Raw genomic sequence first — 19,931 nt, forward strand, 5'->3', positions numbered from 1 at the left:
AAAGGGAAAAAGTAGATAGATTTTACTGCATTCAAAAATTCTGTTCAGCTAAACGTAAATATGTCAAAACAACATAACAAACATAAAAGAGGTCCACCACAAATGACAAAACTTAAATTGCACAAATATGACACTGTTAGTACCACCAAAATTGCCTTTAAAACAAATAAGCATGACAATGGATAGAATGTAACAAATTTGTGAAACAAAAAATATAAAGAGGTAATAAATATGTATAAAAGAAATGCAAATACAAAATTTTAAAAATAACCCATTGAGTTGGCAAAGCAGAAAATAATGTCTACTTTTAACATGGGAGATGAGACTCACTCATGCTCTGCTAGTAGGGGTGTAAATTTCTACAGATGCTTTGGAAATTGGTAACAGCATTTTAAATGTACATATTCTTTGTATTAGGGACATACATATTTGGAAAAGTGTAGAAAGATAAGTACACAAAGATGCTCACTGCAGAATGTATAGTAAAAAAAAAAAAAAAAAAAAAAGAGAGCGAAATCAATACAACCAGTTAAATAATGTTACATCCATAAAATGGATTGCTACAAAGTCATTTAGAAGGTTTTATGATTAGAGAAAGCTTTATATTTAGTGACATGGAAACATTTCCTATATATAATGTTGTGCAAAAAAGTAGGTTGCAAAACAATATATATAGAATTATTTTTATATAAAAGTATATATATTAATCTCTATATATCCATGTAGATGTATAAATACATACTATGTGCATAATGGATGTCTTTGGGTGGTAAAACTAGGTGATTATTTTAAATTTCTATTTTATATATTTCTGTATTATTTTACTTCTCTGTAATAAAATTTTTTTTGTTTACAGAAATGGTAAAATTTAAGTCAGAGTATTTTAATGAATTCATTTGCTTATCTTTTTAGTTATAATAAAAGTTAATTCTGTGCTAAAACATACATCTAATCAATTAAGTTTTGGCTTTTTTATTTTAACTAAATGATGTGTAGAGCTAGGAAGAAATAAGAAGTTGCTTCCTACAAACAGAATTAAATTTTTATTTTATCTAAATATAAATATTCAAAATAAAGAGCTAAGACTAATAAATCCCAGAATTCCTGTTTTAAAGAGAAATACAGCTAGAGGTCAACAAGTTTTGGCTGTAAATAAAAAAAAATGATAAACTGGCAAGAAAATTTACTATTTTATTAGAAGTCCCAATGAAAGGTGGGCTTCAGATCTGGCTTAATGGTGTATGTAGCTTATTATTGTCACTAGGAACTCAAGTTATTTTCATAGCTCAGCAACTTCATTATCTTCAGCCTTGGCTTCAGCCTAAATTGAGTCTCCTCATGGTTCTAAGATGGCTGCCAGTACCAGTTACAGTACATGCTTCCTTCCATAGAGTCCATCAGAGAGGCACAGCAAAACTTCTCTCCTAAGCATGGAATACAAGTCCTCCACTTTGGTCGGTCAACTTAAGTCACCTGTGAGGCAATTGTATTCCAGTATAGTGCTGGGTGTTGATGGGTTCGAACTCAGCTGTATCTACTTCTAAAGCTGGAAATGGGGTATACCTTTTCATATCTGAAAAAAAAATTTTTTTTTTCAGGCATGAAAGTCTGTCTGGAGTTGGGGAGTGAATAACAATTAGGTAACCAATTGTGTCTACTAAAAATGGGATATATAAATATTATATTGAAAATATACAATCAAATGCTTCATTTGAACTTCAATTGGTTGTTCATACTGATTAAACACACTGGGTAAATCTGCAGTTTATCCACATTAATGATATACGTTGTTTAAATGAGCTCAAGTTTGTGAAACAAGTTTAAATTTTCATCCAACTTAAATGTCTCATGTCACTATTTTCCTAAAAAATCTGGTTTATGGTGGGCAGGTTAATTTGTAAATAAAAAGAAATTACTGTATTCTAGGTATCTTTGTTGCTATCATATTTGTAGAAAATGTTTGGATTAAAAAGAAAATCTTAGGAGTGAATTGTTATTGTTCTGAAACCACAGCTCAATGACAAAGATAGTATTGAATAACAGATTGTGCTGGAAACAAAAGACTACACCAAAGGATAGTGATTAGAGAAAGTTTTATATAAAAGCATTTGGATGAGTACACAAGACCGAAATGCACAGAGTTCTTGCCGAGGTTAGGGAAAGGGAAAATGTTCTGGATCATAAATCTCCCCAAATTTGGGCATATACAATATGTATAATGTTGAATTTGGTTTTTCCTTTCCAGTGATTCTAACACTATCATTTATTTATTGCCAGGTCATAAGGAAGTAAACACGTATTATTAATTTGGTCTAATATTTAACTTATGCTGCAGCAAACCTATATTTCTTTAGTGAAAAGTAATGGATTGTTTTGCACACACAAGCAAATGGAGGCAGGAACAAGTAACACATTACGCCCCTCTTTTAGAGCTCAGCATGGCCTTTTGACTCAAATACTAATTGAATATTGACTGTAAGATAGCTTTAGGCTCTCCACCTAGAAAGAAAACTATGAAAAGCTCTTTGGACTAAATGGCAAATCTACAATTGTTTAGAACTGCTGCTTCAGGGGAAGACGTGCTTCTGATTAATTGAAACAAGTGCACATCTTATCCAGTGTCTGTTCACTTTGAAGGTCTATAGTACTGAATCATAATACACAGCAGTACATAGGCTGCCTGTGGAAGGAAGATAGTAGAAAGAAATCCTTTTCTTTTCTCCACTGCCAGGCAAACAGGAAGGCTGACAAATTATGTGGGGCTTTTGTCAAAATTCATAGGGAGTTGTTTCTAATCTGGCCATGGAAAAATGCTGGAGCAAATCATGTCCTTTGCAAATGAGACATTGGTTTGTGTTGACAATATTCTTCAGAAAATGTACAGCCTCAAAGTGTCTTATGGGAAAACACATTACTTAGGACAAGGTCAAGGCCAATCACCCTTTATTTGGCAATCACACAGAAGTCTACATAATCTTTGATGGGCCCTCTGCCTTGGTTTAGCATTATTTCCGCTGGACATACTCAGGGGTACAGATCATTTTCAAAGGCTCCCCACTGCCTAGCAAATAAAGGACAACTGACAGTCTAGTAGAATTCACTGTTTACCACTATCTGGTCCTAACTTACCTTTCCAACCTGTGCCTTTTATGTGCTCTTTACTGTAGTTTTGCTTGGCTTCTGTCTTTGCTCATGCTGTCCCTAGCATAACTGTTCTCCTTCCTACCCATGTTCAAATCCTACCTATTCCTCAGCTGCAAATGCAACCTCCTCTAGGAAGCAGGCTGTGACTCTTTGGTAAACAGTGTGGTGTTCTGAAGCCTTTCAGTTGATGTAATGACGTGGTGACCCAGGACTATCTGAATCTTAGAGCAAACCAAAATCTCCTATCCTCCTAAGAGAGATATACTCACAATGATGACAAAGGGAAAACACCATCATCTCTTAGTATCTGCAGGGGATTGGTTCCAGTACTGCCCCATCCTGGCATATACTAAAATCCCCAAATCTGCACATACTCAAATCTCACCATTGGCCCTGTGGAACCCGCATATAGGAAAAGTCAGCCCTCCCTATGCATGGGTTTCACATCCTGCTAATATTTTATTTTCAGTCCTCTGACTTGCATAGTTCAAACCTATATTGGTCAAGGGCCAGCTATAAAATCACTGTATTAGAATTTTCAAAGAATGGGCTGGAGCCTTTCTCGACTCCTATGCCCAGATACAAATCTTACCATCTCTATTAACACATAGAAGACAGAAAAGATGGTACCAAAGAATGTGCAAGAAGAGGCAGATGATGGGGAATCTTATGCTTCCTATTTAATCTAAATAATTCCAACCATTAAGTGGGGTCCATCCAAAGACTTCTGTAATCTTACCACTAAGGTAAGACTCTTTCCACTTTGGGAGGAGTAAGAAAAGGCAGGGAGCTTGAATGTACCCTACTCTCTGGGTGCCTATGCAAACTTAGGCTGGTTTGAGGGATGAAATAATGTGGGGGAAGGGACAAATCCAATATTCTAGTTTAGTGTGGTTGGACACACTGAAAGTTTTCTCCCCAGATTCCAAAGCAACATCAGAAGTCAGACCTCCTTCTCTATCCTTCCATGGGGTTTTGATATAAACCTGGGTTTATTGTGGGGCTCACGCTTACTTGGGGCTGGATTAAACTCCATCTGGATCCTTTAGCTCAGCTGGAAGCCAGATGGAATCACATGTACATTTTCTGAATTATGCCAGGTTCAACCCTATGAGCTTTGTCCAAGTGTCATTATGTGCTTCACAATGTTATGCAGAAGAGTTTTTGCACCTGCAGGGGTATATCAGAATATCGGTCACTGAAACTAAATATAACTTACAGGGCAGACACCTTGCTTCACATTTTTAGAATTTGTAAAAAAAATAAAAAAGAACATTCATAGCCCACACATTGTGACAAAGACAACAAAATGAAGGCAAAGATGAACAACGGCTGTAAGGAAATACCTTTGAACTATTGATTCAAGACACTTCTACATATAGGCATTGATCTGCTGAGATTTTCTAAAAATCTCCTCACAAAATTTTAAAACTGATCTGTCTGGCTAAAACATTCAAGCCTAATTCATGACCTTTTCTTACAGTGTAAATACATGCATATTCTTTTCTCTCCTTTCCCCATACCTTCCACACACTTCACTTAATCTTGTTAAAATGCTACATTGGTCATGTTGTTGTCCTGCTCAGAATTCTTCAGCAGTTCTCCATTGCCTACAATGTGAGCCCCGCCCCCCACTCCTCAATCCCCTTAACTTGGTGAAGAGCATCTGCCATCATGAACCAAACTTTGTTCTTATTTTCTGTGCAATATTGGAATCTTACACAATTGTATTTGTCTATTCATATGTCCTCAAACTTGCTTTGCATTATCTCATCTCTAAAGAGAGTCGAAAGTATCCTTCCTTTCTCTCAAAATGTGTCACACTGCTATCACTTGATCTTCTCAGTCAGCTTGAGGCTTAGTTCAAATACCACTTCTTCCACCAAGCCTGGCCAAAGGCTATTTTATTCATTAGGCAACAGAGGCAAGGGGACTGGAAACTTGGAATTCTCCAAGGCCCTAAAAAAAATTCCAAGGTCCTAAATATAGTCTTCAAAATGTAGGAATAAACATGAAAAATCTAAATATTTAATTAAGTGACTTCCAAACACATGTTGACTCTATTAATTGCCAAATTCAGTCCTCATAAAAATATTGATACCATTGGAAACAATGGAATTGTGAGGTGGGGTTTGTTTGGTTTTTAATTGCATTTTAGGTTTTGGGGTACACGTGAAGAACATGCAAGATTGTTGCATAGGTACATACATGGTAGTGTGATTGGCTGCCTTCCTCCCCATCACCTATATCTGGCATTTCTCCCCATGCTGTCTCTCCCCCATTTCCCCCCGACAGACCCCAGTGTGTGATGCTCCCCTTCCTGTGTCCATGTGTTCTCATTGTTCAACACCCACCTATGAGTGAGAACATGTGGTGTTTTTCTGTTCTTGTGTCAGTTTGCTGAGAATGATGGTTTCCAGGTTCATCCATGTCCCTACAAAGGACCCAAACTCATTGTTTTTGACGGCTGCATAATATTCCATGGTGTATATGTGCCACATTTTCCCTGTCCAGTCTATCATCAATGGGCATTTGGGTTGGTTCCAGGTCTTTGCTATTGTAAACAGTGCTGCAATGAACATTTGTGTGCATATGTCCTTATAGTAGAATGATTTATAATCCTTTGGATATATACCCAGTAATGGGATTGCTGGGTCAAATGGAATTTCTATTTCTAGGTTTTTTTTTTTTTTGAGATGGAGTCTTGCTCTGTCCCCAGGCTGGAGTGCAGTGGCACCATCTCAGCAAACTGCAATCTCCGCCTCCTGGATTGAGTAGCTGGGACTACAGATGTGCACCACCACTCCCAGCTAATTTTTGTGTTTTTAGTAGAGATGGGGTTTCAATGACCTTGTGATCTGCCGGCCTCAGCCCTTCGAAGTGCTGGGATTACAGGTGTGAGCCACTGTGCCTGGTCCAGGTTTTTTGTTGTTGCTGTTGTTTTTTTTTTTTTTTTTTTTTTTTTTTTAAGTTTTCAGGGATTCCTCTGAATGCACCATGATTCCCGAGAAATCACAGTCATTTATTAAACAAATTATATAGACAAATAGCATCAAAAGCAAGATTGAAAAACATACATTCTAGTTTTTTCAATAATAACAAATTAGATGTGAAATGTAACATTTAATTTTTCTATGAGGTGGGGTGGACCCTCTAAAAGTGTGAATTACTATGACTTTCACAATTGTGCAATAAAATGAAAATTAAGATAAGTAAAATAATGCAATTTTTAAAAAAGTCTACAATGGCCCAGGCCATTCTTATTGTAAATCTAAGACTGACAGTGCAATGGGAGGAAGCCTAGGTGCAGTTAAGTGACTCAGGTTGGTGCTCTGTAGCCCATATCAACCAGTGGGACTTCTCCGGACCTCACTTTTGCTTATTACAAAACAGGAATTTATAATATGTCTCACATATACTCAAAGGGTTGTTTTAATGAAGCAATGAGACAATCTCAGCAGATAGGCTATAAATTGTAAAGAATATGTATTACTATTCTGAATAGTTATGAACCAACTATCAGGAATTTCATGTATCACCTATTTATTGAAAACCTATTATATGAACATACAATCTGTCAGACACCTGGGGAGACTAAGTAATCTCTGCAGAGTCAGGAGAAAGAAAAAGAAACAGGTATACATCGAAGTAAGATGTGCCGAATGCTCCAATGCAGTTAACATAGCACACGGCTAAGTGTGAAGGCTGGAGTCAGACTGCCTTGGCCCTAACCCATGTACTACATGTGTGACCTAAGACAAGTTTTTTTTAATCTACTTTGCCTCTTGGTTTCTTCTTCTGCAGGATTGGGATGATTGATTAGTACCTATCTTATAGGGTTGTTGTAAAGATTAAATGAGATAAGGCTTATAGATACATAGAACAGTGACTACACAGGGTAAAGGGCCAATAGATGCTCATATTTATTCCTGTACTTTATAAGTGAGTGCCACCGTCTACCTCGGAAAGCAATGGAAGGCAAGATGGGAAGGGCTTTTCAAGCAGGAGTACAATGATACTGAGACACAGAGAGCAATAAACAGCACAGGGATGATAAGTGGCTTAATGGGCTGAAACCAAGAGTGTGTGCAGGAAAACTGCAGTAGTTAAGCCTGGATGGGGAGCGAAGATCCACTTATGCTATGCAAGTAAGTTTCAGTTTTATCCTGTGTAGGCAACAAAAAACTACAGAAGAATTCTTAGCCAGGAAAGACCATAACTGTATTTGTGTTTCAAAAATATCACTCTAGTATTGGGTAAAGTATGGACAAGAAAAGGGGCAGAGAGAACAGTGAGAAGTTATTGCAAAAGTCCACACAAACAATCGTGTGGGCCCAAAGCAGGACATTAGTGATGAAGATGAAGAGCAGGAGGAAGACAACAATTTCTCAGGAGGAACATGAACAGGACACATGCATTTTTTGGTGGTGAGGATGAGCAATCACAACGATTTTAGGGTGAGCTGCACATTTTTGCCTTGGCCAGCTCAGTTATATGGTAGTGCCACTGGGAGGCCATTCACTGAGTTAGAAAATAGAGGGGGAAAGAATCAGGTGAGAAGAAAAATTGTATCGTTAAATGGTGTGAGGACATTGAAAGAGATACCATGGAGGTCAATGATCCTCCAAGTGTGCTCTATAGACCTGTGCTATCTGTGACCTACTTCTTATTGACCCTCACTGAGATAAAGGGCTTGTACCAGAAATTACATCAATTTAATCACTGTGCATACTACTCAATACAGCTGACAACTTTTATAGCAAGACTTTACTTGCAGAAGAAAGTAACGAGTTGATTTACATTCTAGTCCAAATTTTTTACAAAGCATTCACTGACCTGCACCTGTCTGTGGCCACACCTTCAGCAGCACTGATGCAAATGACTCGAAGTATAAGTCTGGCAGTCTGACAAGAGGACTATGCTGGAGACAAAAGATTTCCAAATTTTAAGGGTAGAGTCCTCAGTAGCTAAAGTCATGGTTAGGGGTGAAGTTGCTGAGAGAGATGATATGAACAGAAGAGGGCTGTGTTTGTTAGAACTGCCATAACCAAGTATCACCAAATGGGTGGCTTGAGCAACAGATGTTGTAAGAGGCTAGGTGGTGATCAAGGTGTCATCAGAGTAGGTGCCTGGTGAGGCTGTAAGAATTTGTTCCATGCCTCTCCCCTAGCTTCTGGTAATTTGCTGGTAATATTTGGTATTCCTTGCCTGTAGAAGCATCACCCCAATCTCTGTCTTCCGTTTCATGTGGCATTCTCTGTATGTGCTTGTCTCTGGGGCCAGATTTCCCAATTTTATAAAGACATCAGTCATAATGGATTATAGCCCACTCTAATGACCTCATTTTAATCTTCCAAATAAAGTCACATTCTGAGGCAGTGGGAGTTAGGAATTTGACATATAAATTTGGGGGGAACATAATAAACCCATAACAAGAGCCAAGGATGGAAATCTAGGAAACACAAATATTTAAGATTCAGACACCCCCCTATCCTGCCTTGCATTAGTCCACTTAGGTATATCTTAACTTCCTAACCAGATTGCTTGGTTCCTAGAGGTCAGGAAGGTCATCAAAAATGACTTTACATACTGTCTCTAAAGGATCTAGTGAGTTTATCATACATAGAAGTGGCTCAAAACAACATTGTCTGATGATATATAACAAACAAAACTTGAATATGGAAGAACCCCCAAGAAATGTTTTGAACACAGTATGTTATGACACACTGCCTTATAGACAACAGTTGCTATACTTGTCAGAAAAATCGCCAATGTAGATGTTCAGGATATATTTCAACTCATTTGCTTAAACAACTCTATGCCTACCATCCACACCAAAAAGCTGTTTGTCTACATGGGCAACAGAAGGCATCATTATTGCAAGAATTTTCAACGTTTTCCCTTTGCTTTCTTAAGTGGCATAATAGATTCTCTGGACCACTTGGCATGTTTGCCAAAACCCCATTGTCTTTTTGAAAGCGTTACTGCTCCCAGAGGGTTGCAACTTAGCATGTGTTCCTGGAACACTAGGGATTTAAAAAAAAGTTAACTTCAAAGTATCTCAGAACTTTTTTACTGCACAAAAGTAATTCTGAGAAGTACCACATGACTTGATATTTTCCTCCCATAGGCTGCTGAAAAGACATCAATACGTTATCTCGTATCTCTCAATTTTAGAATGGTAGACAGCAGATTGGAACACTAGAGGGCTTGATAATTCTATTTATTTTCAAACCTTTTTCCCACTTGTTAAAATAAAAAGGAAAACGTAGCAAAAGTAATTTTCTTTGACTAGTGAAATGTATCAGAGAAGTCCACTTCTAAGAAGCAGTTTTACTTTTTATTGCTGTTTTATACATAGCATATACTTATTACCATATTCAATATGTGATAGCCCTATAGTTATTGTTTATTTAGACCTTAAATTCAGGTATAAATAAAGACTTTAGGTAGTTTACAATAAAAGAACAGAAAATAATGCCAAAATCCTGTAAGAGAATGAAAATAGAGAAAATTAGCACATTTATTTATGCCTAAATATGTAGAACTTACAGGTTCTGTGATACAGCTTTGGCAACATTGTTGCTGACAGTATTTTAAACAGGCCAATTTTCACTAACTCAAATGAAGCTTACTAAAAAACACATACCCAATGTGAAAACTTATTTCTCACTTTGGCTTCTGCTGATTTTAATGTTTGACCACTTGGTCAAACACCAGCACACACTGGTGATTCAAGTTCAACTAGGATTCATTCACCCATTGCAAGAGATTCATGAAGACTTTTCTCTATAATGGATCTAGAAATTGATCACTTTTTGGTATTAACAAGCAAAGTTAGGAGGTAATAGATAGCAAGTTTCTATAACATAACTTATTTTGAAGCCATTTGGTAATTGGTTCACTCTGAGAAGTTTTTATAAAAGTAAAAATTATAGAGACATAAAGTCTCTGTAATAAAGGTGATCGTATTTAAGACCTCTTTATTTCCTCTCCTTAGAAACTCTCTAGGAAATAAAGCATCAGTGTGAAGGCTCAACAGTTGAACACTTACTGAACACCTACCACATGTCAGATACTGTTTTGGAAGATGGGAATCTTACAGTCTAGTTAATGATAGGCACAGTTAAAAAGGGTAATTTAAATATAAACTATAGGAGGTAAAAGGGGAGACTGACTAAGGAGTTATGGCAGTACCTAGCTTACTACAAAGCTTTGAGTGAGGTTTCCTAAAGGAGATAACACTTGAGTTATAATAATTAAAGGATGAACAAGAGTGAATCATGTGAAAAAAGGTGAGAAAGTCATTTTGCAATAACAGTATGCACAAAGGTATTATAGTCTGAAATAATATGGAGAAGTTTGGTTAACTAAAATGCAAGAATATTATTTTTACAGTTACTGATAATATTTGGCATGTATCCCATAATAAAGATTTTAAGCAACTTACATGTTTTTTCTCTTATAATGCTTATTTTCTCCCAATTTATAGATCAGGAAACTAGGAACCAAAGACATGGATAATGTCCCTAGGGTCACAAAGTCATCATGTCACAAAGCTGACCAGAAATGTGAACCAGGGACTGTTAGTCTACAGAATTGGAGGTCTTAGCCTCTATACCCTACTGCATATTACCTACTTATGTGAATCTTACTCTAGCTAGATATATAAAGTTTTGAACATATTATATATATGTATATATGCTTAGAATTTACTCTCTACACAAACATAAAAGCATTTTATGAGTTCAGTTTTAATGGTAATAGTTAATATCATTAGTATCAACCAACATTTTTAAAAAAGCTATTTGGATGGAGGACAAAAATATTAGGACTTGAAAAAGGCAGGTGACCTGTTCAATGATAGCAAGCATAGTGGCTTTACTCATAGTGGCTATGAAGTAAATAAGGATCTTTGAGGATCCCATCATTTACCAATTGAGTAACCTAAGACTCCTTTATCTGAGTCTTCTGATAAGTGTATGGCAAATCTTCCCATGTACCTGTGCTTGGCATTAGCCATTTAAAATATCACCTAGGTATTCGATCCATGATGCTTTTGTTCAAAGTGAGCTTTTGAAGCCAGAAAAATGGGTCTCTGTCTTTTGTTCAAAGAAATGCAAGTGAAATGTCTCAACAAAAGTGGAAGAACAGAGATGTATCATACCCTGGACCCCATCTAGTCTATAAGTGATATTCTAATCATAACCACCTGCCTTCTGGTATTCTTGCATTTTAGGTCATCAAACTCCTCCATACTGTTTCATGATGATAATCATAATAGCAATAATGAATATAAGGCTTGTGATGGCCAGTACTTCATGTATATTAACTTGCTCAATCCATTCAAATAAAAACATTGTATATATCAACTTAGCAATAACAAGAGCTAACACTTGTATTGCACTTAACACATTCCAGATATTGTTCTAACAGCTTTACTATATTATCTCAATTGATTTTCACAAGAACCCAATGATTAAGGTACCACTGCAATTCCCATTTCATTCATGAGTAAACTGAGCCTCAGAGAGGTTAATTGTCTAAGATCACAGACTCAGTTAGGGGTACAGCATGAAAGCAAATCCAGGCATTCTAAGTTCAGAGTCTATACTCTTAACCACTGTCCTTCATTGTCCATCAGTATATCAGTAGCAAGAGCTAGACTCAATGCATTAGCTGAATGCATTGAGCCAATGCATTCCTCCTTTCCTCATCTATTAAAAACAGAAAAGTAACCATATCACATGCTTAGACAGACAAATGAAAAAAGTAATAATTCTGATCATTGGCCCTCCAATTTGGCAAAAACTATAAATCTAATACTAACAAGGAAACTACTATAGTTGCCAGGGACAGGGAACACAGAGTTCTAAATTTCAGATCCTTCCTTTAGATGGTTTACAGGGGCCAGGGTCAGATCACTGATATTTGTTAAGCAATCATAAGAAGAGATGGTGTTGGCAAGAATCAGATAGCTGGTATCCTACCATCCAGATATATATGGTGGATGGGTATCGTGGTACAATTTAGTTAAAAGTGATTAACATTGTATTATTTAAATGATGGTTGGATAATCTTATTTTCATTGCTTTTTGCAAATCCATAAAATCTCAGGCCCAGTGCTGTCATACATTCCACTTCTAAGAGAAACCAGAAATCCAGATTTTTTATGTGAAATATTTTGATAGTTTTAAATGTTGAGAACTAATTCAAAATTTGAAAAGTGCTTTGTAGACAAAATATATTTATGGATCAGTTTCAGCCCATAGTCCATGGTTTACAATCTCTCATGTAGTCTGCAGTCTTACAACCTTTTGAAATTCCACCTTATGTGAAGATTTACACAGTTGGATGAAATCTAACTTCATTTCTAACCATCTTGGATTCTTTGAAGACACAGTCTTATTTTGTAATGAAAAACATAACAAACACAAGTTTGAATGAATTTATAAGTCTTGGTTAAAAGTAATCTTATTGTCCAGAAAGAACTATCCACTCTTATATCTGGAGAGGACATTAGAAATTATCTGGAGCTTCTCCATCCCCCTCTCCACATGAGAGATTAAGAAATTATCCCAGAGACTTACCTACAATCAGTGATTTACTGGTGGTAGGGTTTGAGCTAAAACACAGGTTTCAAAATACAGGTTGAGTATCCCTTATCCTCAATGCTTGGGAGCAGAAGTGTTTTGGATTTTGGACTTTTAAAGGATTTTAGAATATTTGCATCATACTGGTTGAGCATCCCTAATCCAAAAATCTGAAATCCAAAGTGCTCCAATGAACATTTCAATTGAGCATCATGTCGTGGTCAAAAAGTTTGACTTTGGAGCATTTTAGATTTTATATTTTTGGATTAGGGATGCTAAATATATATACCCTTTCCTTCGTCATCGAGCTTTTTTCTTCATTTAGGCTCCTAGATCTAGCCATTCCTGCAGTCACTTCTGTACCAGTCTCTTCACTTACATGCACTAGTAAGTCACTCCCCCTCTTCCTTTCTTTTTTGTTTTAGCCACTCATACTGGGTTTCTGTCACTTAGAACCAACAGAATCTGACTAGGAGTGTCTAACAGTGACTCTTTTCCACATTTCTGCTACCTCGTGTTCTTCTCCAGACTGGAATACCTGTTATACCCATGCTTACTCAAATGAAACTAATTTTTAAAGACCTGATCCTAGTCTATTTTCTCCATGAAGATTTTCTCTACTATTATATCCAATCCTCTGTGTGCATGCACTCTTCTCTCATTCTTTCTCCCTTGCCCAATTTAGTATTTCTAATCAGCGTCTTACAACTAAAACTTTCTTATTCAGCTTATTTGACATACACATATGCTATCTTCCAAACTAGAAATAAGCTCCCCCGATTCAGGAACCATACATCACAGTTACGTTTTGCCTCTGCCATTGAGCCTAGGCAAGAGCTTAATGCAATGAGTAACTGGTCACTTATTTAGAAGTTAGTTCTAAGTTAGAACTCTCATCATTTCTGCTTAAGTTTTATAGACACCTGGCCCCAAGTCACAAATACTGGTTATATTTCAATATGATAGCCTATGATTGTGTATTGAATTTGCTTTTGCAGTGGGAAGATCCCTAATCATTTGAATTTTATTGTTTAACTCAGTGCAATTCTTTAGGAATGAAACATTTAATTTCCTTTGTCCTTCAGTCCTGTTTTAGGGAATCGTAAGCCTATTCCATGTGTGTAATCAGGCAAGAACCTCTCATTACGGTATTCTGCATCTTCAGAAAGTCTCTGCTGCTATCAGAGCATTAACGGTGGCTTCCCACTGCACCAAGGAAAATGGGGAGGGGGGATGCCAAAGAGCCCATTTAAATAATTCAGTTCTTCCCCTGATGAAGAGAAACACAATTCTGTTTGAAGAAAACTTGGTTTAACAGTCACTTTGTTCTCCCAAAAAGTAATTTTTTTTTAGAATGCAAATCATATGTCCCATTAACAAAGTAAACCTTAAGAATTTTGAACAAACCAAGTGCCTCAAAATATATCTGTATAGATGACTTTATTATTGATTCAAAACACACACATACTTGCACTCTCTTTCACACACACATATTTAGCCAGCACTAGATCTTGATTTTTATGAAAGGTATTGCTTTTGAGTCATGCCCAAATAAAGCCAAGTAAATGAATAAAGAATTTCTATGGCTATGACTCAACATTAGCCATAATTTCATGGGAAGATATAAGCTGAATCACATGGAAATGAGTAGCTTGAACTTACAAGACATTTGTCCTCTTGAATGAAATAGGAGTGCTGTAGAACAGACAGTTTTAAGGATTACCCTCTTCCCCATCATACACAGACACATACACACACACACACAGGTACACATGCCTATGTGTGTACACACAATACTCATTTTAGACTATTTGAAAAATTCCTACCTCATTTAAAACATAGTCATGTCAATCTCAATATTACATGAATTGCTAACAGTGCCTTCTTTTACATTCCCTCACTATAAGTAGCTAGTTCACACAAGGTAGCCACCCATCACCGTTACTACATAATTTAGAAACATATGGTGTAGCTTTGCCATGCCAACTTCTAGGTATTCACTCTATCATTCTGACAAAAGAAGAAGGAAAAGCAAAAACCTGCTCTACGGAAACATACATTGTTATATTCTGGTGGGGAGATTTTTGTTTTGGTCATCAATTGTAATTACTATCATGCTATATTTAGATTCACAGTAATGTAACATACAATTAAATGATAATTTTTTTTTCAAATAGTCTGCTTAAAGTCCCCTCTTATAATTGGGGAGATTGTTGGAATGCTCTTTTTCTCAGTAAAAGCAACACCAGAGTAATTACCAAAGTGATTACCAAAATTATCCAAGTGATGGTACTGTCTCCCTCTGTTCCTTCCGAAGTGTTCTTCTGAGCTAAAGGAAAATCTTTTTCCTTTCAGCTTAAACTAAATGACATAGTAAGGTTGATACAGTCTAATGTTCAAATTTACCTGCTAACAGTCATCCCTCTCTTTCATATTCTTTAAGAAGATATAACTAAATGTCCACTTTGCCCACAGTGACTATAATTAATGGGTGTCCAGAGGAAGAAAGGAGGACCTCTCTCAATTTAGAGAAATAACTCTGGGTAAAGAAATACACCTGAAATGTTAAGATTCTAGAGCTCTTTTTAACCTAGAATATTTCTGCCCAGTATCTCATATTAAAAAGATAGGATTTGGAATCAGAATGCCCCACACTTCAATTGTCATATTTTGCCCATCTATGTGGTGGTTTAGGCAAATTGCAAAATTTCTGAGTCCCAGTTTTCTAAAAATGATGGCAATTTGTACATTGTTAGGGAGTTTTAAAATGATTTAAGAACAGAAAAAAAAACTTTGGCTAAAAACTAATGAAATCTGAATAAACTATAGACTTTAGTTAATAATAATGTATCAATATTAGTTAATTGTAACCTATGTCCCATATTATTGTAAGATATTAAGAAGGGAAATTAGATATGGAGTATACAGGAACTCTCTGTATTATTTATCAATTTTTTGGTGAATTGAAAGTTGTTCAAAAAGATAGTCTATTCTTCTAAAAATGATATATGTGACTTGGACATAGTAGGTAGTCGGTATTGTGACATAGACTACTTGGTTTCATACGGTGCACTATACTCTGTACAATATGGTCTTTTCTCCATAATTCAGCAATTACTTTTCATAGACCTTGTTCCCTCTCTCTGACCTCCATGTCACCCTATCCCTTTCTCTACATTTTTTCTGACTTTTTCTAGTTCATCCTTTTCTATTCTACTGCAAACTCATGTTTAGTTTACAACTAGTTCATCTTTCTCCAAGACTAACTTTAGCTCATGAACTCTATTTGTTGGCTTTAAACTTTGCCACAGTGATTATGCAAACCTTTTAATTAATCTCAGTGATTGCTTATTTTTTAAAAATCAGAGTTCCAAGCTTTCTACTTGAAGGAGCAAAACACACTTTTCTACAAAGGCATTAAAAACTTACAGATATAGCAGTGAAAAAGCTTATTTTTTTTTGTAGGAATATATTTTATTTCATTCTTATTCTGGTACAAAAAGCTTTTTTGTATAAGTATATAATATATATATTATATACTTATACATACATAATATATATATTATATATTATAATTATATAATTATAATTATAATATCTATATAATATATATTTACATATAATTATATATATTATATATATATATATTTATATATATTTTTAAATTCAACTTCCCAGTATAGCCAACAGTCCTAAGATAGCTTCATTGGGATATGTATTTAGCAACAGTTTGCTGTGATAACTAAAAATAGTTTGACCAAATGCCAGTGTTACCAGTCTGTCCTGGAGTCTCTCTGATGTTAAGGTCATGTGTAAAAAATGGAACCAGCATGCCCCTCAAAACCACAGCTTTGAATGGATTCAGGTAAAGCATACAATCAGATCAGAAAAATCTGGCCTCATCATGATCTCTAAAGGTGGCTGAAGGTTCTGTTTAGAAGAACTGTGTCTCTGTGGGATTTCTTTCTTCATACTAGTTCTGGACTTAACCATCTATTTAAAGGACAGAGCTCTAGAGACAGACTTTGATAAATGTCTCTAGACATTCCCCTGCTTCCACCCTAAAACTTGAAGTCACAGTTTTCATTGTAAAAGGAATGGGATATCTTTGGCTGGTGGTGGTATTACTGGGAGAGATTTTGGAGGTTGAAGTTCCCAAGCTACCAAGACACAACTACAATAGGAATACCAACTGAAGTGTGAAATATTAGGTCCTGGGGACCCAACAGCCAACCTTAAAAAGATCCCAAAAACTTTTGCTGCTCTGATGCTTTTGCTCTATTGCAGTCCAAAATACGGACTGAAAAAACAAGGAGCCACAGACAGAGATGGGGAGTCATGTGTGTAACCCACCTCCTGCCTCTCACCCAGGAAATGAGTTTTATCTTGTAATGAAACTGATATCCAAGCTTATGATGTCTGAAATAAATCATCGGTGCTGGGTGCTGTGTGTACACATGTAAGCCAAACAGAAAAATCTGTGCTAACTCAAGGTAAGGGTGGATAAATATGGAAAACCTAACGCTACTACAGCAACACGTAATTTAGTCTTAAATGGCAGAACCGAAAAATTCACTATTTTAAGACACTAGTTTCACAATCTTGATGGAGTTAGGGCTGGCTTCTCACAATGCCGCTCTGCGGGGCTTGACTGGCTTTTCTGACAGCCCAAGTGCTGCAAATTCATTTAAAAGAGAGAACAGAACGCTAACTTTCTTTACTCACTCCAACTGGGTTCCTGACTGCTTCTTTTCGGCCCCCACTCCCTGCCGCTGCCCCTCATCTTACGATACCACCATCCCTTTCTCTAGATAACGAACAGCTGATAGAAATAGGCGCCTTTTTTTTTTTTTTTTTTTTTTTTTTTTTTTTTTTTTTTTAACATCAAAGGCAGCCCAGGGCTGCCTCAGCCTTGCCCCAGCCTCAGACACAAAAAGCTTTTGATGTCTATAATTGCGAAGATTTTTGCAGCTGTACTTTATCAAGGCAGCAGTGGCAGGGCTTGGAGGACCCAGGCGAGCCAGAAGGTGGCGGCGAAGTCACCTTGGGAAGAGGATAAGAGGGTCAAAGAGAGGAAGGTGGAGGGGCTGACCCGTTTGGAAGGACCAGAGGGCATGCCCCTGCGCTGGGGTCAGTGAGGAAGGGTCAGGCGGATTGGAGAGAACCCCAGCCATAAGGAAGCAGTGCCCGAGGACCCTTAGGCGACGCTAGTCGGTGATCAGCTGACCCGGGCAGAGAGAGGAGAGTGCCCTTCGCAGAGTCAAGGGAAGCTTCGCTTTCCGGGCTTGCTTTCTCCCGCCTGCTTCTGCGGTTGCTCCCTGCCCCTGACGGAGCGCTGCTCCTAGACGCTTTTCTCCCTCCACCTCGGCGCCCCCGCCCGCCGAACGCATGCCTAGGAGGGCGGGCCCGGAGTTGAGCGCAGCCGCCCTCCGCTGGAGAGCGAAGGGAGCCCTGCAAGCAAGCAAGGCCTCTCTGGGCGCTACGGGTTGCGAGTCACTCCCCGAGCCTCTCGGGCCACAAAGCGGGACCTGCCTGCCTCGCTCCCCAACGCTCCGGGGCTGGGAGGCTCGGGCATGCGGCGCTGCGCTCCCCGGCCCTCGCGGGTCCCAGGCGCGCTCCAAGCTGGGCTGGGCCGGGCCTGGGCGAGCCCGGCCGCTGGGAGGGGGCCTCGTAGCCCTTTCCCCAGGGCGCGGTCTCCACCTCTCCTACTCCTCCTCGCCAGCTGCGCCGCAAGCTCCCATTGTTCGCCCCGCCCGCCAGGCGACGTCCCGGTGCTGCTCCCGGGGCCTCCCAGGCGCACCTACCTTCTGCTGCCGGCGAGCCATGTCGGTGGGCTGCTTGGCGTTAAAGGGGTAGGCGATGCAGCGCATCACGAACACATACAGCTGCAGCCTCTTCTTCCTCTCCTCCTCCTCTTTCTGCAACCGCTCCAACTCTTCCTTCTCCTTCTCGCTCACCACCGACGGGCTGGGGCTGGAGGGCCGGCCGCCGCCAACACGGCTGCTAGGTTGCAGCCCCCCGGCCCCGCCGCCGCTGCTCGCGCCGCTGCCCCCGCCGCCGCCTGCGCCCACCCCGGCTCCGGCGCCGGCGCCGCCGCCCCCTAGCCCGGCGCTGCCGGCCGAGCCCTCGCTGGTACGGCTGGGAGACAGGCGCGCGCCGGAGGCGGCCGAGCCGAGCACCTCCTTGCCGCTCTCCTCCTCCACGATCTCATCTGATTCTTCTTCGCTGGACGAAGGGTCCAGCATAGTGGCGCCTGGGGAGCGGGGTCTCTGGAGCCCCGGGCTTGGAGTGCAAAAGGTGGGGGGCGCTGGAGGCAGCCGGGAGTCAGCTCTTTCGGGTAGGCGCTTCTCCCCAGGTCAGGGAGCGAGAGCGCTGCTGCTCAGCCTCGGCCGCCGCGACTGATCCTCCGCCCGGCGGTCGCGAGCTGGGCTCAGACCCAGGAGCGAGAGGGGAGGAGGGGAAGGGAGAGGTGCGTCCGTGGACCCGAGGTGGGCAGGCAAGGGGGAGAATCAATTGCGAGCCCCGAGCCCGCAGCCGGATGCCATCTGCGGCCGCTGAAGGAGGCGCCTCCAGAAAAGATGCCGAGTGTTGCAAGCTGTCGATGCAGCCAAGAGCCGAAGAGGCATCTTGCCGATTGGGGAGGGAGCGGCGCTTACGTGTTTATTGGCTTAACTCTCCCGTGTCCGCGGCGTAAAGGGCTGCTGCAGAGGGCTGGAGGGGGGAGAGCGTGGAGCGTCTCCAAAGCCTCAGAGCCTCAGTATTTCTGACCCCAATGCTTTGCCACCCTCCTCCCCAACCCCTTCTTGGATAGTTTTTTTCCTTGATCTCTGGGTCTCATTGCCTCAACCCCACTTTCCTACCCTCGGACAAAAAGTTCCTGGGGGAGGGAGAAATCCAGCATCCAGCCGAGGGGGCTGTTTGGAGATGCTAAATCGAGAGGTCTCTCTTAGGAGGAGGAAGTCCACGAGATCTTATACGGGAAAGAAAGGGTCCATCTCCTTTCCCCAGGCTTCTTTACACCTGGGGCGTGGGGGCTGTGGGGGCTGGGTAGCGTGTTTGTCCCACCTGTGTAACTCTGATTCCAGCAACTTATTCCGCATGCGCCCACTCTAATTAAAATAAGTGAATCAAATTTTGAATGGATTGGTGTTTCGACCACGCAACTCAACCATTTATGTAGCGTCCCCGCCCTTG

General features: G+C 39.5%; 1 protein-coding gene across 41 annotated transcripts in view; it reads right to left on the bottom strand.

Annotated features, from left to right (window-relative positions):
* CADPS (calcium dependent secretion activator) overlaps positions 1 to 19,582 on the bottom strand; it is a 471,326-nt gene extending 451,744 nt beyond the window's left edge. For 6 of the 41 annotated variants that reach the window (XM_032290366.1, XM_032290342.1, XM_032290341.1 and 3 more), the window contains exon 1: positions 18,542 to 19,575. In XM_032290366.1, coding sequence (XP_032146257.1) covers positions 18,542 to 18,982 — 441 coding nt within the window. In that variant the 5' untranslated portion in view covers positions 18,983 to 19,575. Of the gene's footprint in view, positions 1 to 18,541 lie in introns of all 41 variants that reach the window. The other 35 variants (XM_032290333.1, XM_032290355.1, XM_032290354.1 and 32 more) reach the window with 21 other exon arrangements.
* Between the last annotated feature and the right edge of the window lie 349 nt (positions 19,583 to 19,931).

Source organism: Sapajus apella, unplaced genomic scaffold (genome assembly GCF_009761245.1).
Source record: "Sapajus apella isolate SASKATOON/1434 unplaced genomic scaffold, GSC_monkey_1.0 scaffold23, whole genome shotgun sequence".
NCBI classification, from domain to species: Eukaryota; Metazoa; Chordata; class Mammalia; order Primates; family Cebidae; genus Sapajus; species Sapajus apella.